The sequence below is a fragment of the Trachypithecus francoisi genome, unplaced genomic scaffold (assembly GCF_009764315.1).
Source record: "Trachypithecus francoisi isolate TF-2019V2 unplaced genomic scaffold, Tfra_2.0 Lachesis_group13, whole genome shotgun sequence".
Taxonomy (NCBI): Eukaryota; Metazoa; Chordata; class Mammalia; order Primates; family Cercopithecidae; genus Trachypithecus; species Trachypithecus francoisi.
Window position 1 is genome coordinate 60,959,225 of NW_022681458.1, and position 16,088 is coordinate 60,975,312.

At 34.6% G+C, this 16,088-nt stretch overlaps 1 protein-coding gene across 4 annotated transcripts in view; it reads right to left on the reverse strand.

Annotated features, from left to right (window-relative positions):
• Positions 1 to 4,055: 4,055 nt before the first annotated feature.
• The window catches only part of UBE2E3 (ubiquitin conjugating enzyme E2 E3), an 84,118-nt gene continuing 72,085 nt past the window's right edge, over positions 4,056 to 16,088 (reverse strand). For all 4 annotated transcript variants that reach the window (XM_033230978.1, XM_033230976.1, XM_033230979.1 and 1 more), the window contains exons 4-6: positions 9,324 to 9,456; positions 6,324 to 6,471; positions 4,056 to 4,692 (exon numbers count right to left, since the gene is read on the reverse strand). In XM_033230978.1, the coding sequence (XP_033086869.1) occupies positions 4,595 to 4,692; positions 6,324 to 6,471; positions 9,324 to 9,456 (379 nt within the window). In that variant the 3' untranslated portion in view covers positions 4,056 to 4,594. The remainder of the gene's footprint in view (positions 4,693 to 6,323; positions 6,472 to 9,323; positions 9,457 to 16,088) is intronic.

Consider the following 16,088-nt stretch of genomic DNA (forward strand, 5'->3'; position numbering starts at 1 on the left):
TGTAGAGCAAATAAACTCAGAGTGAAGATCAGCTGAGGAGTTATATAGCATAACCACCTTTCATCTCCCCCAATCCCTTCCAAAGAGAAAAAAGAAAAAGGAAAAAGAATTCTTGGCTTTAGTGCACACATTGTTGAGGAAAGCACCTAGCTTGTTGTTGGCACTTGGAAATATGCATATGCTTGACTCCTTTTTATATTTCTGATGTTTGTGAAGAAGGCATCTCAGAGAAACAGACCAACAGGTACGTGACAGCAGTATAACAGAAAGGTTTCCATCGAAGGAGCTGGACTTGAGATAAACTTTAGGGATTTAGAGATTGCAGGATTTGGAGGAAAAAAATGTTTTTAGTGACCTGTGTTTGGAGGACTTGCGTAACTGGCTTTAGCTTCACCAGATTTCAACAAGGTAACCTACAGATATGAAGATTTAATGTGAACTTAAATTTCCATAAATATATGTCAATGACAATACCTACATTCGTCAAAAATTCCTTTTGCTATGCATTGTTCTGTTTACTTCAAAATATATCCAGGACTAGGTACCAAAGCTCTGCTGCCTAATCATTGTTTAATCACTCTTTCTCATGTATAAATTAACAATGAAGATGATTAAAGACTATTTATACTGTACTTGTGCCTGAATCTGGGTAATCTATTGCTTATTTTTTTCTTTTCAAAACTTAGCTTTTCAATATATGGTCTTATTGATATATTGGATGTTGCCATTTAAAAATCACCTTGGGCTTCCTGTTACACGAATAACCAGAACCACAGAAGTTGAGAGCCCGGCAAGGGGTAAACTGAAGTAAGAGAGATACTGCTGAGTTCCAAGGATATTCCCTTAAAAGAAATGCTTATGAGTTTACGAGAACTCATAAGAGAGTCAGGGAGAAAAAGAAGAAAGTGAGGCTAGTGTGTGTATGATAGGCATACATCTTACAGGATCACTCCTCATTTCTAATTTAACAAGATTGATTCTGTTTGACAAAGACAAAGGCTTTCACATTACCTATTGCTGTCAGCAATGCAGTTATAAATGCCACTCCCAGTCATTCATTTTATAGCCATTTTGAAAGGACTATCATTTTACTCTGTAGAAACATCCCATTACACATTGCAGATACACATTTAAATCACTGAAGAACTTTACAAGAAAAAGCTGACAAACTAGTTAGAAAAATTTTGTTTCATTTCAAATAATGAATATCTACTAGAATGTAACTATAATTTTTACTTGGCTATTACTTGAGAAAATTTAGTAATTTATTTAAATATGAAACAAACGAATGTATTCGTATATGTTATTTACCTAAAATAAAGACCACTAACTGTAATATAAGTAGATAATGCTTATGTAGAACCATTATCTCACTCTTTTAAGACAATTTATAAACACTTGAGAAAAATAACTGACGTTTCACATCATGCCATAATTCCGTCCAAAGACCTCAATGTAAATGTTAACAAAAATGTGTTAATGTGGTGTGCACATATCACTATAATGTAGGTTACTATCTAAAGTCACAGGACTGAAATGCACTGAAATCTTATCATACAATCACATTCTTATATTGTTGTAAGAACACTTAGACAAGTTAGTGGGGCAGACTGCAAGTTTTTTACGCATCAGAAACCACCACCTTAAAATTTCTTATTACAAAGGGTGGCATACACATAGGTCAAATTTTAAGCATCACATGAATTTCATTCCTGTGATTAATTAAAATTTCCTCATTTTTAAAAAAAGCAATGTCTACAGAGCTAAAATTTCTGTTTTGAAAAAGGTATTCCATTAAATGCTTGCTTTATTTATTAACACAAATTTTCTGATGTGGTTATGCAATATATGGTTAAATAAATTTGAAATAACATTGTTTATCTCATTTTCCAAATTGATCAAGGAATATCAGTGATGTTGAAAGTATTTCTATGACAAATATCTATGGGAGAATACAAACCTACCTAACTCATATTCATTGCAAACAGCAGTTATATTTTATAAGGTTCCATTTGAGACTAAAATAAAATATTAAAACAAAGATTTGCTAAAATGAAATACTATATAATTTCCAGAAGCTATAATCTATGAATATCTACTTTTATAGGGAACAGTTATAACTTGTGTATGTGTATGTGTATATACATATATGCGTGTGTGTGCACGTGTTCAATATAAAGTTGTGACGTTATAAACAAAAACTCTTTGCCTAGTGGGAAAGCATGACGGTGCGGGGGGAGAGGAAGTATCGTATTGGCTGTGTAATATAGAGCAAGTTATTTAAACTTGTCTATGCATACTGTCAACTGTCAACTAAGGATCATCAGTGTCTGCTCTCCTAAAGCTCTTTAGGTGTCTCAAATGAGATAAGGCACATCAGTGACTGAACAGTGCCCTGGCATGCAGTGGCTCTCATGTCATAGGTTGATCTATTCATTAGAACACCAAGATACTACTAGTCCACTTCAGAGAGCAGCCTGTTCCCTAAAAGAATAAGCAAGACAAGCACAACAAAATTTACAAGATTAAATTTACTGAGTTTGAGGGTGAATAGAGAAGAGGGAAATTATCTAATCGACTCTTCTGTCTCACATACAAACAAACTAAAACTCAAAGAGTTAAAAGTGTCTTATTTAAGGCCACAGTGGTAGTTTGTGGAAAAGCTGCAAATATTTTAAGTAACCAATTCCCTCCACTTTATCCCAAACCAGTATGGACACAGCCAACAGGTAAGCAAAATAGGTTGGCGGTGGTAACTAGGCTTATAGTAACTAAAAGAAGTCTAATCATAGCATCCCCAAACATCCTAACATTCAGTATGATTTAAGTTTTTCTAGTACCAAGAGACAAGTTTATTACTCTAGGACGCAGAATATACAATTTGGGTAGTGGAGGAAAAACTACTTTCTACAGCTCACCCATGGTTGATAAAAACCCTTACAACTTAAAAAACGGTCTCTACTTTCATCACATTGACTTGGACTCCATTATAAACTATTAGTTAGGTTTTCACAGAGGTAAAGTCTGAACTCTTCAAAATAGTCCCTTGGTATGGTGTTCCTCTGTAATAAAGTTGGGGGGTAGGGAGTTTAAGTGAAAAACAGATATATAAGTGTAATTTTAATTTTACTCTGCTATAAGACTTCTACTGACAAATAGGAGTCTGCTCCTCTAGTGACACACACACAACTACACGTTTTTACTTTTATCTTGAAGCATTTTTTTATGTTAATATTTTCACTCTATACATTTTTAAGATGATACTTCATTTCCATATTGAGGACTGGAGAAGACACCTGCCCCATATACCACAACCTTGGCTACATGACCAGAGATGATTACCTTAGTCATAGGGAAACAAAACAAAACAAACCACACACAATGATACTCTGTTTAGCAAATCTAAATATTGCAAAGTAATTCTAACTTTCAAGAAATCTAACACTTCACAATTACAACTAGGAAGAAGAAATTTAACCTTCTAAAAACCTTACAATTTGGTATGTTACCAATTGAGAAATATCACATTGTACACTAACACAGTTCTAGTCTACCTTCAAGGCAGACAAAGATTTCTGTGTTCAACTGTGCCTCTGGCTATATTTGCTGGCCACGTGCCATAGTAAGAATGGTAATACACACCACGAAAATTCAAGACCAGGATTAGAAGTAAAAAGTGCACCATAGACTAGCTACCACATTAAAGTTACCATCTAACAATACTGCCCAATGCTGAACAAAAATCACCAATCTGGAAGCAACATGTTCCGTAAGACATTACCAGACGCATTTTGACTTAAACATCATATTACCAAAGTACAGCTTTATGTGTTGGAGACTAATGGGTTAAAATCCACTTTTGATTATTTACGGTCATTCTTTCAATAACAAAGGAAAAAATCTCTACGCATTTAATAGGACTTTAAATGTTTTCAATTTAAGAATTGGTTTATTTGTGCTAGTCTTTAGTAATCTTCATAGACGCATTTTTATTTCAACAATCATCTCAGACACACCTTCTAACAAGACTGACTTAAAATATTACGACAGGAAACTATGCCTTCAGGAGCATGTTTATTGTGTTTGAGATGATACATCAGGTGCTCTCTGAGCTACAAAGGGTAAAAGGAAATCCTCTCATTACAAACTGACAAAGGTAAAAGGTAAAACATTTTTCACAACAGCATGAACCACATACTCAGAAATAGATCTGGGTTTAATACAAATGACATAATTCCTAGTCATCTACAGCTACTTTTATAACTTCATACAGATAATGAATTAGGCTAAAATGCACTATAATATTTGGTAGACTTCAGGACCAGTATCCTTAGTACATCACAAAATACATTTTGATATCCCAAAGAAGCAAGACTTGCAAGTAGGCGTTTTAAACATAACTAATCTACAGCTACAAAGTTCTACTCTTGATAGCATTTACCTTTTTGGGGAGTCTCCCAGGCTCCAAAGGATAAAAGCAGAGTAGAATCAGTATAACATATACACAGAAGTCCGTATTGTAAAGGCTATAAAGATTTGCAGCACAGTGAGAAGATGCCTTCTGCTCCTTCACACTGCATACAAATTATGTGAATTATGTTGCGTATCTCTTGGTCCACTGTCTGGCTATCCTGTCGTGTTCTGCTCTGTTGGTCAAATACTGAGTGGCTATGCTTCCAACCAGAGGATCCGCTGGAAAAGTGGAAAGAACATTAAAAGCTATTTTGTGGTATCTTCTTCAAGGTATAGTTCTAATATTCTATTAAAATGAAATGCTTACTTTTCAGCAGTATCTTCATATATAATAGCTAGATTTTCAAAAGAAAAAAATTAAAGTAACATGATCATATGTATATTTTAATATTCAAGTTAGGAAAGCCCCCTTCAGCAAAACAACAACAACAACGAATTTTGAGCTATATATAAAAATAGTTAGATTTGACTTTTATGAAAGATACAGGTCTTTAATATACAAAAACTATTTTATAATTTTGGCCTTTCATTCAACAATGGAACTATACTAGGAGGTTATATTTCTGCTTATGAATAGTTCAAAAATGGTAATTTTTAAGTAAAACCCCAGTCTTATGATATCATGCTATTTCAAATACAATGCTTCCTTCATTCTGTGCCTGATATGACTCTAATCATTATCTATATTTCCACTTGAAACCTTACTTGCCATTTTGTTTTAAGTAGAATTCTGAACTAGAGTGAACCTGATATAAATTTTTATTTTGATGTTTAAAAAGAAAAAAATATGCACATATGGTACAATATTTGAATTGTACCAAACCATAGCCAGTAAAAAAAACTCTCTTCCTTCCTGACTCCAACTACTCAGAAGTTTCTTTCCCTGGCAAACAACTTTTACCCATTTACAACATTACTTTCCAGAGTTCTTACATGCACTGACAACCATTTAGAATATTATGTTGTATATATGTATTTTTTCCAGTGCCTTTTATACTTAATTTATCTTGAAGATATTTCCCTATGAGTTCATATAGAGTTGTCACATTCTTTTAAAAAGTTACATCAATTAATGGGCATTGAGGTTGTTTCCAATACTCTAATAAATGATACAACAATGAATATCCATCTCTCTCTATCTATTGCATATGTATCTCTACCAAGCACAAGGTAACAACAGTAACAGTTTTCAGTGACTTATCAAATATTCAGAAAAAGTAAATCAACTTAAAAAAAAAAAAGGTCACATAGCAAAACAAAATGTGTGAAATTTCAGGTCTAAACATCATTTTATCAAGTCAGCTACTCAAGTTTCTGAAGTTCATATGTGGCAGGCATTTTTTAAAGTTATGAATTATACACAAATGATTTTATCTGAGTTTATATAATCATAATCTAGTTCAATTCTCATTGGCTATCATTTTAATATTCATTACTACTACACCTAATATAACTAATTAATTCAAAAAGGAAGGGAGAACAAGAAGCCCTCTATTATTAAAGTAGTTGCCTAAAAGCATATCGCAGAATGGAAGGAGCAGGAAAAGGAGGCACTGGTTTCAGAGACATTGGTTTACTCTTATAAGTGGTCTGCGCACCTAAATAGTTTTAAAAGTAGAGATTCCATTAATGATGGTGACAAAATAATTATAGAGTGGTATGCCATTAACAAATTAAATGAAGGTATTGAGAAACTTTTGGCCTAGTCTACTTCAAATGGCACTGGTAATTTCCTTACAAACTGTTTTACGGAGATCTTTCTGTCAATAACATTTACCTCTCAATCTACATTTAAAGCTAACTAAAAAAAAAAAAAGCACTGGTTTTTGTGTTAATAAAGATTTGCTTACCAGGGTTGCAGTCTGTCAAAAGGGAACAAATAGACAGCAAAACTTTTGAAATAGTCAAAGCGGGACTCCAGTTGTCTTTAAGGATGTCCAGACAGATGACTCCCTGACTGTTGATGTTGCAGTGATAAATTCTGGTGCGGAAAGTAACCTAAGCACAGTCACATTAAAAACAGAAGGAAAATGAATGCTATATTACCAACTAAAACACTAGAAAAAAATGAAGGGTAATATATCATAGAAGATACTAAATTATCTGACTGGAGCTAACCTTAGATTAGGTTTAATAACAGAATTAAATGGTTTTGACTCAGTTGAAATTTTTATTTTTACCCTGTATAGAAAGAACTAAAGTAAGGAATTGATCAGTTATACTTAAATAACTGATACAGTAATTCTATCTATGTGTGTGGGTACGTGTGTTTGCATACACACCCACATCATATACAACTGTGTGTGTACACAAACATGCAGAAAGACAGAAAGTGAGGAAGAGAAATGTTTTGGTGCCAAAGGTAAGAGGAACTGATGAAGATCTTTTTTAAAACATAAAAGTTACATCAGTTTCTTAGTAGAAAAGATCAGTATCAATTCAGCTAATTTCCTACCAAACGTTAGAAAATACTGGAGGATTTAGAAGGTTGGTAAAATCATTTACACTACCTGCCTTTCTGTTTCTTAGCCTTTTATTTCTACAGCTGGTTCACTGTCTTGTTAGACTAAAATATTAAAATAAAATAAGCAAGGTTTTTAGCTACTGGATAAAGGAAACTAATATATCACTGAAATGTGTGAGAGAAGAAGATAAATCATAAGAACAAACACTGCCAAGTCTCAAAACAATCACAAACACTAATTGGATAGTTAATTCATAATTGGAGTTGCCGAGAAAAAAAACAATTTCTGATCATTTGAAACTAGCAGTGTACTGTGGGCACAAAAGTGGAATCTGGGAAGAAAATATTAAATGCTCTCAAAAGTGTCTTTCTGAAAAGAATGCATGATGGGGAGGGGGTGGGGGAGCACCACACTAGTTTAGTGGGGGAGGAAGAGAGAATGCCCTTCCAGAACTGCTCTGACCAATACAGCATATACTAGCTACATGTGCATATACAGCTCTTAAATTGTGGCAAAGTGAATTGAAACAAACTGAAAGTGTTGTAAAATAAATACCAGATTTCAAAGAGTTAGTACCAAAAAGAAAATGTGTAAGATTTCATTAACAATACTCTTACATTGATTACATGTTGAAATGACAATATTCTGAATATGTTGGGTTAACTAATATACTACTAAAACTCTGGTTTTTACGTTTTATGTAGCTATTAGGACATTTAAAATTATACATGTAGATTTTACTATATTTCCATTAATGCTGTTCTAGAATGTAGAAATAATTTATGTTCAGATCAGACATTACTACTCAATACACATGTGATTTACAAATATATTTTCAGTTATAACTACTGAACAGAGTAGCATTCATGAACGGATTTCTATTAAATATTTATTATCCTTCAAGAAGCTCAACATTTTTTCCAAACTTCAAAAAGATTTAGCATTGTAGAGAAATAATTGTTCCAAATACCAAGATCATACCAGAAATCATTTTTCACTTGTCCAACTACAGATCTTAATAACGGTTAATACTGTATATCTTAGCAACAGAGCGAACTAACACTAAAGAATTAGAAATTTAATATACGGCAATTTCAGCAAAAAACTAACATGCTAAATTTATAATCATTATATTAATCAAAATTATTGGCAAATCATATACAGTACTATATACTGTGAAATTCTTATATTAGTCAATTTCCATTTTCCATTAAAAGGTGTCAGAAAAACTTGAGTCTTTTTCTTCAATTAATCTTCCCCATATGCAAAAATAATTTCAAGATCTTACATTCTGATGGGACCACACGGTTAAAGCACTTTAAACACTAACAGCTATAACTGAGAGTAAACAGTGTCTGCGGTTTGGGGTAAATACCACTAGATGGAACTCTTGCTACCTTGTTAGATGATTCATTACTGAGAAATAACCCTCTTTTATTCACAAAATAAATCTGTTTATGTGCACATACACACATACACACAGGCTACATAAATTTTAAATGGCATAAACTGCAACATAAACTTTATAAAGTATAGAGAACAAAAGTTACCATGTTGGAAAGAAAAACATTTCACTGTAGTTAAGGGCTATGGACTTGAAAATATACTTTCCTCTAGTATGTCAGGTATCTCTGTAACAAGAGCATAATAATGCTCATGCTTAATTCCAGTGGTTTTTACCTGCTGACTTGACCATTGTAGAAACAGAAGTTAGGGGAGGGAGCCATTCAAGTAACTGTTACGTTTAAACTTTGCAAAGTTGACGGTCATTACAAGGCACAACTCACCCCGTTCTCTGTTATCCATCTAATTCATACTTCAAATGAACTCAGAGCCAACAAAACTGAGGCATTCTGTTTCCATTACTACATCATACCCACAGAAGGTACAAAATGAGTTTACTAAATATTATTCATTTCCCTCTTCTCGGCTATGAAGTTTTTGCTTATCTATAAAGATAAGGTATTCAGCACAAAATTCACATTATTAAACACTTATTTCTGGAAGCTGTCAGTTTTACTTTTTATCCTAATATCTTCATTAATACCTTAATAGTTAATTAAGGTATTATTAATTAAGGTATTAATGAAGGTTCATAGGATATTTTCCCTCATAAGCATAAAATTTACCTGCTTTACTGAGGTGCAAGGTATAGTTTTATTTACACTTAAGAATTAAACTCTTTCTGCTTATTACAAATTATTTGTGAAAGGAGTCAATTACTTCCAGTTTTAAAATTCTTGATTACATGAAATTTTCCATATCAATCCATGAAAAGCAATGAAATCAAAATAATTCTATCAATACACATTTAAGTTTTAGAATAACCAATTAAATTTAGAGAAGGAGGATTAAATATTAAAGAATGCACTTCTAGCTTCTTACCTTTGGTGGCTTAAATGGATAATCTGATGAAAATGTGATATCCAGAAAAAACACACCACCTTCATATACAGAACCCGGTGGACCAAGTATAGTTGATCTCCATTCATAAATGTTATCTCCTTTAGGCCCAGCACTATTTAAAAGAAATTAAAAATCAGTATGTACATATATTAGCAATTCATGTTAATATCCTAAAACCAGGGAAGTGTTAAAGGTAAATTAGCAATCTAGAGCAATAAGAAGTGAAATAAGTATAAAAGAAATAAGCCCCAATGTGTTTGCATGTGCATGTGTGTAAGAACTTATTTGGAAATATTACAAACTTACAGAAGAAATGCAAGAAAAGTACAAAGAAAATCGGTATAACTTTACCCAGTCTCCATTAGCATTCTGCTCTGCCCCATTTGCTCCTCTCTCTCTCCGAAACACACACCCCTCTTAACCTGCAAGCATGCATACAGAGACGCTTTTTTCTCAGTCATTTGAAAGTTGCACACTTTATGGCCTTTTCCCCATAAACACTTCAGCATGCATTTCCTAAAAATAATCTCCTATAAATCACAATACAGTTACAATTTCAGTAAATACATTAATACAATTCTTTAAACTGCCATTTGTATTATAATGTTGTCAACTGATTCTGTAATACCCTTTTAAAACATTAATTTTTCTCTGGATGCAGGACCCAGTCTTGGAACTATGTATTTCCTGTGTCTTTATTTATTCTCCTTTAATATGGGTCCTTTCCGCCTTTCTTTAACTTTTGTAACATTAACCTTTTTTGCAGAATCTAGTCTTCTTTTTTTAAAAATGCTCATCATTTTGAGCTTTCCATGTTTCGTTATGATTTGATTCATGTAATGCCTTTCTGGCTGAAATAGTATGTAAGTGATGTGTCCTTCTCATGGTATCACATTTGGATGCACATAGCATCTACCTGTACCTCATTGGTGATGTTAAGTTTCATCACCCAGACATAGTGCTATCCAATTTTCCTACTGTTTAGTTACTATTTTTTCCCTGCAACCAGTAAGCAATCTTTGGACAGACACTTTAAGACCAGGCAAATATCCTGCTTCTCATCAAAATTTCTTCCCAATATTAAGCATCCATTTGTGATTGCTATGGTTTGATTTGTCCCTGCTAAAACTCATGTTGAAATCGGACCCCCAAATGTGGCAATGTTGGGAAGTGTCTGATCTACCCCTCATGAATAAATTAATGCCCTCCCTCAGGGGTGAGTCCTCACTCTAGCAAAAATGAATTAGCTCCCAAGAGAACTCACTGTTAAAAAGGGTGGCTTTCCTTGGTTTCTCTTTCTTCCTTCCTCTCTTGCTTTGTGATCTCTCTGCATTTGATGCTTGCCTTTCCACAGCAAGTTGAAGCAGCCTGAAGCCCTCACTAGATGCAGACGCCCATCAGGTGAACCAAATAAATCTCTTTTCCCTATAACCTACTCAGTCTCAGGTATTCTGTTACAGCAATAAAATCATGATTTTCCAATTCTAGAACTTTCTCTACACTTAACAATTACCCCTTGAGCCCTTTCTACTGCCTGTACGTATGTACAGAAGTAAGTATTATTGGTATGGTCTCATTTTTCCCCAATGCTTTGTAAGTCATTAACATTAATGCCTTTAATTATTTTGATGCCCAAATTATCGCAGGCTTGGCCAATGGAGAACCCTTTCAAAATGACTCCTATAGCCTTGCAACATGTAAGCTTTTTTTTTTTTTTTTTAAGCATTTCCTTCCTTTGGCATAAGGAATCCCATCCTTGGAATCAGCCATTTTTCCAAAGAGCCAGGGTTCCTTTCAATGGGCATGTTGTCAGAAAAACCAAGATCTGAGTCCTAGGTGCTACTAAGTCTCAGTTACATTTTGGTGCATTGTGCTTAACACCATTACTTTATAAAATACAAAGGACAGATAGTTCAAATAAAATCTAAACTCATAATTACTTGTCGGTAAGACGACTCATATGCCTTAAACTCTCCTCAAATATATTTTACTGACAGTTGGTAGAAGAGCTTGGATTCCCACACCAAATTTTTAGTTCTTAAATGTGCTCTCTTCCCACTTACCATGCTGTTTGCCATAGGACAAAGTGTACATTTAACTATAGGACAAAGTGTACATTTAACTACTACAGCAGGATAGTAAATAACTTTTCCTATTGTCTCGGAGTAACCTAAGCAGAGAATCTGTGGTAGTGTGATTACTTTGCTGTACCCAAAGATACCTAGCTTAGGGCAAGTGAGGGCTAAAATCCAGGTAGTTTTGGCTACCTGTCTGGAGTTAGGGGTCTCTTTTCATTCTCATAGATGTACCATCTGTTAGACAAAACATGGGGCAAGATGGGAAGGCGTCAGGAAGGGATATGAGCAGCTGCAGAGCTGAGTCCACTGTAATTTAAACAAACCATATTAGAGGCTAACAGCTGATTGACACTCTCTCTGCCACTTTCACCGTCTTGAATCATCCATTTTTCCTTCTCTGGTGAGTGATGCCAATAAGAATCCAACAATGCCATTTCTCCCAACTTTATTATTATTTTTTTAAATCTATTTCTCTATCCCTTCCAGCTTCCATCTCAATAATCTTTCCTTTACAGTAAAACTCCTTGGAAATCTTATCTACACCTCCTATCTTCAGTTTCTCTCCTCTGTTATCACTTGAACTCATTCCAAACAGGCATTTCCTCCCACTGCTCCACTGAAACAGCTCTCATCCAAGGTCACCAGTGACCTCATCACTACACCCAATGATCATATCTCAGTCTTCACATTATTTGATTAGTCCAGCAACATCTGACACAGCCAATCACATCATCTTTGATACACTTTCTCTTTAATTCCCAGAATAACATACTTTGTTAGTTTTCCTACATTTCCTGGCCCCTTCTCACTCTCTATTCCTATTCCTTATCTCCCTAAACTTTAAATATCATCAGTCCTCCAGAGCTAAGACCTTACACCTCTTCTCTTTTCTACCTACCTGTACTGTTTTGGTTATCTTATGCAGTTTTATGGCTCCCAATAGCACCAATATGCTCTTAACTTCCACATCTGTAACTGCAGCCTAGATTGTTTTTGCTCTGCAAGACTATGTCATGAGAAGACAACAGGCAACAGTCTTGGAGAAATTATTTGCAAAAGAACTATTATCAAAAATATACAATGAACAATTAAAACTCAAGAAAATGAACAACCTGATTATAAAACGGGCAAAATACCTAAACAGATACCTCACACCAAAGATAAACAGATGGCAAGTAAGCATACGAAAACCTGTTCAACCTAATGTCATTAGGGAATTTCAAGTTAAAACAAGAAAAATATACCACTACACAACTATCAGAATGGCCAAAATCTAAAACACTAACAACAAATGCTGACGAAAATGTGGAGTAATAGGAACTCTCACCCGTTGCTAGTGGAGAATACAAAATGGTACAGGAAATGCAAAATATTTAGATTCATTTTTACGCATCTGGATGTCCACTTTGGAAGAGTGGCAATTTTCTTATAAACATAAACATATCTTACCATAAGATCCAGCAGTCACACTCCTGGGTATTTACTCAAATGACTGAAAACTTATGTCCACTCAAAATCCTGCATGCAGATGTGAAAAGCAGTTTCATTCATAACTGCCAAATCTTGAAGGTGATCAAGATGTACTTCAGTAGGTGAATGGATATATAAACTGTGGTACTTCCAGACAACAAAATATTATTCAGTGCTAAAAAGAAATGAGCTATCAAGCCATGAAAAGACATGGATGAAACTTAAATGCGTATTACTAAGGAGGAGAACCCAATATGAAAAGGCTACATACTGTACGACTCTATCTACATGACATTCTGGAGGCAAAACTACAGAAACAGTAAAAATATCAGTGGTTGCCAGGGGTTAGTGGGGTGGAAGGGATGAAGAGGCACAGCACGGAGGATCTTTAAAGTAGTGAAACTATTCAGTATGGTGTGACATGGCGGGTATGTCATTATGTATGTGTAACAATCCATAAAATGTACAACATCAAGAGTGAACCGTGATGAAAACTAGGGACTCTGCATGATAATGATATGTCAATGTAGGTTTACTGATTGGAATGGAACAACTATACCACTGTAGTGTGGGACAATAATAGCAGGGGTGAGTGTGTGTCTGTGCAGGGGCAGAGACAAGGAGTTTTCACTCAATTTCGCTATGAACTTAAAACTGCCCAGAAAAAGCTATTAATTTAAAAAATACAAATAACATTTAGAACAAGCAAATATTTATATATTAAAATAAGAAGTCTGTGTTTCTCTAAGTACTGGTTTATAAAAAGATTTACTAACTTTTATAAATGAGTATGTTCCAAAAATTTGTTTTGAAATCAGGTATTTTGGAACTTGAAACACATTTTGACCACAGAACTAAGGTGGTTTAAATCCTGGTCCACAAAATTTATTTAAACTATTTCTTCCGTAACATTAAATAAGGTACTGTATATCTGCAGTGAAAAATACTGAAAAATATGATATATAGTTAAGACATTTTAAAAATACATAACCCAGAGTGCCTTTAAATTGATCACTCTGGCTGTCAAAGTTCATGTAGTTGGCAGGTATTCACTCTGGCCTCTGATCTTTTCCTACTCTTTCAAACATATGTTTATAAACCAAGGAGAAAAGAGATGTAAAAATAAGGAAATTCTGGTCACAAATGAATGAGAGGAAAAGAAAAAGATTATTCCTGGAGACTTAAAGGGTGCTGAAATGACTAACAATTGACCAAGAAGGAACAGCACTGTAAAAGCGATGGCGAGGTGTCCTGTGCACAGAGAGGCACATGGAAAGTCCACCAATAGGCCAGATAAAAGGGAGGTAAGGATAAAAGAAAACCAAGGTAGAAAAGTGACCAGCAATTATTTCACAGCAGATAGGAAAATGGAGACTCTCCTGGAAAGCAGAGGCAGAAGAAGCAGAACAAAGAAAATAAAACAAGGAATCTACCCCTGGCCTTAAGAGTGGGCACATCTTTTAGCAAAAGTGATTAAGAACTAGGTCTTGATATGACTAGAAACTACAAACTGGGAGGTAAGCAGGAAAGGAGTATTTCTGTGGCTATTACTAAATAATAAAAAGGACTAGCCAATGTTGGTGGTGTTAAATTAATGTGTGAAAGTCAGGTGTTCTCAATGATAACTGCACTGTTAACTTTCAGCACTCAACTATTTCCAGATATTTTTAAAATTCAAAATTTCTGAAAAGCAATAAGCATATACCTTAAACAGGTTAACGAAGATATTTAAATGCCACACAGACTCTAGCAAACTTGTCCAACCTGCTTATTTTTGCTGTTATTGTTGTGCTGCTATTGTTTTGTTTTATGCTTTTAGCAGCCTAAAGCCATGGGGTTTGTTTTTTTTTTTTTTTTTTTTTTTTTGAGACGGAGTCTCGCTCTGTCACCCAGGCTGGAGTGCTGTGGCCGGATCTCAGCTCACTGCAAGCTCCGCCTCCCGGGTTCCCGCCATTCTCCTACCTCCGCCTCCCGAGGAGCTGGGACTACAGGTGCCCACCACTTCGCCCGGCTAGTTTTTTGTATTTTTTTTAGTAGAAACGGGGTTTCACCGTGTTAGCCAGGATGGTCTCGATCTCCTGACCTCGTGATCCGCCCGTCTCGGCCTCCCAAAGTGCTGGGATTACAGGCTTGAGCCACCGCGCCCGGCCAAGCCATGGTTTTTAGTTTCTGTCTCTAGTGATAAAAGAAAAAGAGGATGAGGACGGGGCTTTACTGGCCTAACCGGAAACAGAAACTTCAAGAACCTATGACTGTATTCTTTCCCCGGACACCCCTGCCAAGTATTTTAATTAATTCTTGACATCACCAACATCCTAACTAAATGGGAGAATTAGTTACACCTTAATGACTGTAATTTAAGCATTACATTTTCTTATAGGATGTGGCTGTGTCAGCCACCTTTCTTTTCTCAGCCTTAACAACTAGATAAGATTCACTCAGATTAATAATATGGCTAATGAAAGGAGGCATTTCAGCACCATGATTCAGTCATAATTAAGTTAAATCACATAACTTTTACATTGTACCAAACTATATGGAAATACTTCAGTGATTCAGAAATGTATCTAGTGTCTGCAGGCTCTATACAAAATAATTTTATTTGGAAAACGTATTTTTGACTTAAAAACAGAGATACAAAATTTTAGATATGATGCCATACTGCATAAAAAAGAAGGAGTCTAGAAAACATAGAGAATAGTAATTATAAAACCAGCTCATGTATTCACTATAAACACATATTTAAAAAGAAATTAAATACAAAAGGTTACTCCATTAGGTTGGACTAAGTATTTTAATAGTCCTAAGAATTTGCACACATATTCTACTGCAAAAGTATACTTTAGAACTGGTATACTTAAAATGCGTAATATTGAAAATTAAAATCAATCACTATTAATATCACCAAAATAAGCAATAACTGTTCCTAATGTTGATATGACTTTTCCCACAATGAGGTTATCAAATTAGCATCTCAGTATGAGTAATGAGAGTAGGGGAGATTAGAAAGAGGAGCCCTTAAACTAGACCAATCTTTAGAAAAGACTGGAATGAGTTACGTAATTAAGATTATAAATAAGTTCATTTATAAGTAAGTTCATTACAAACATTTGTAGGTCAGTAAAACACATTTCAGGGATTAAGGTGCGACTCAATAAGCAGACCTGAGTTCTAAGAAGACTATTAATACGAACAT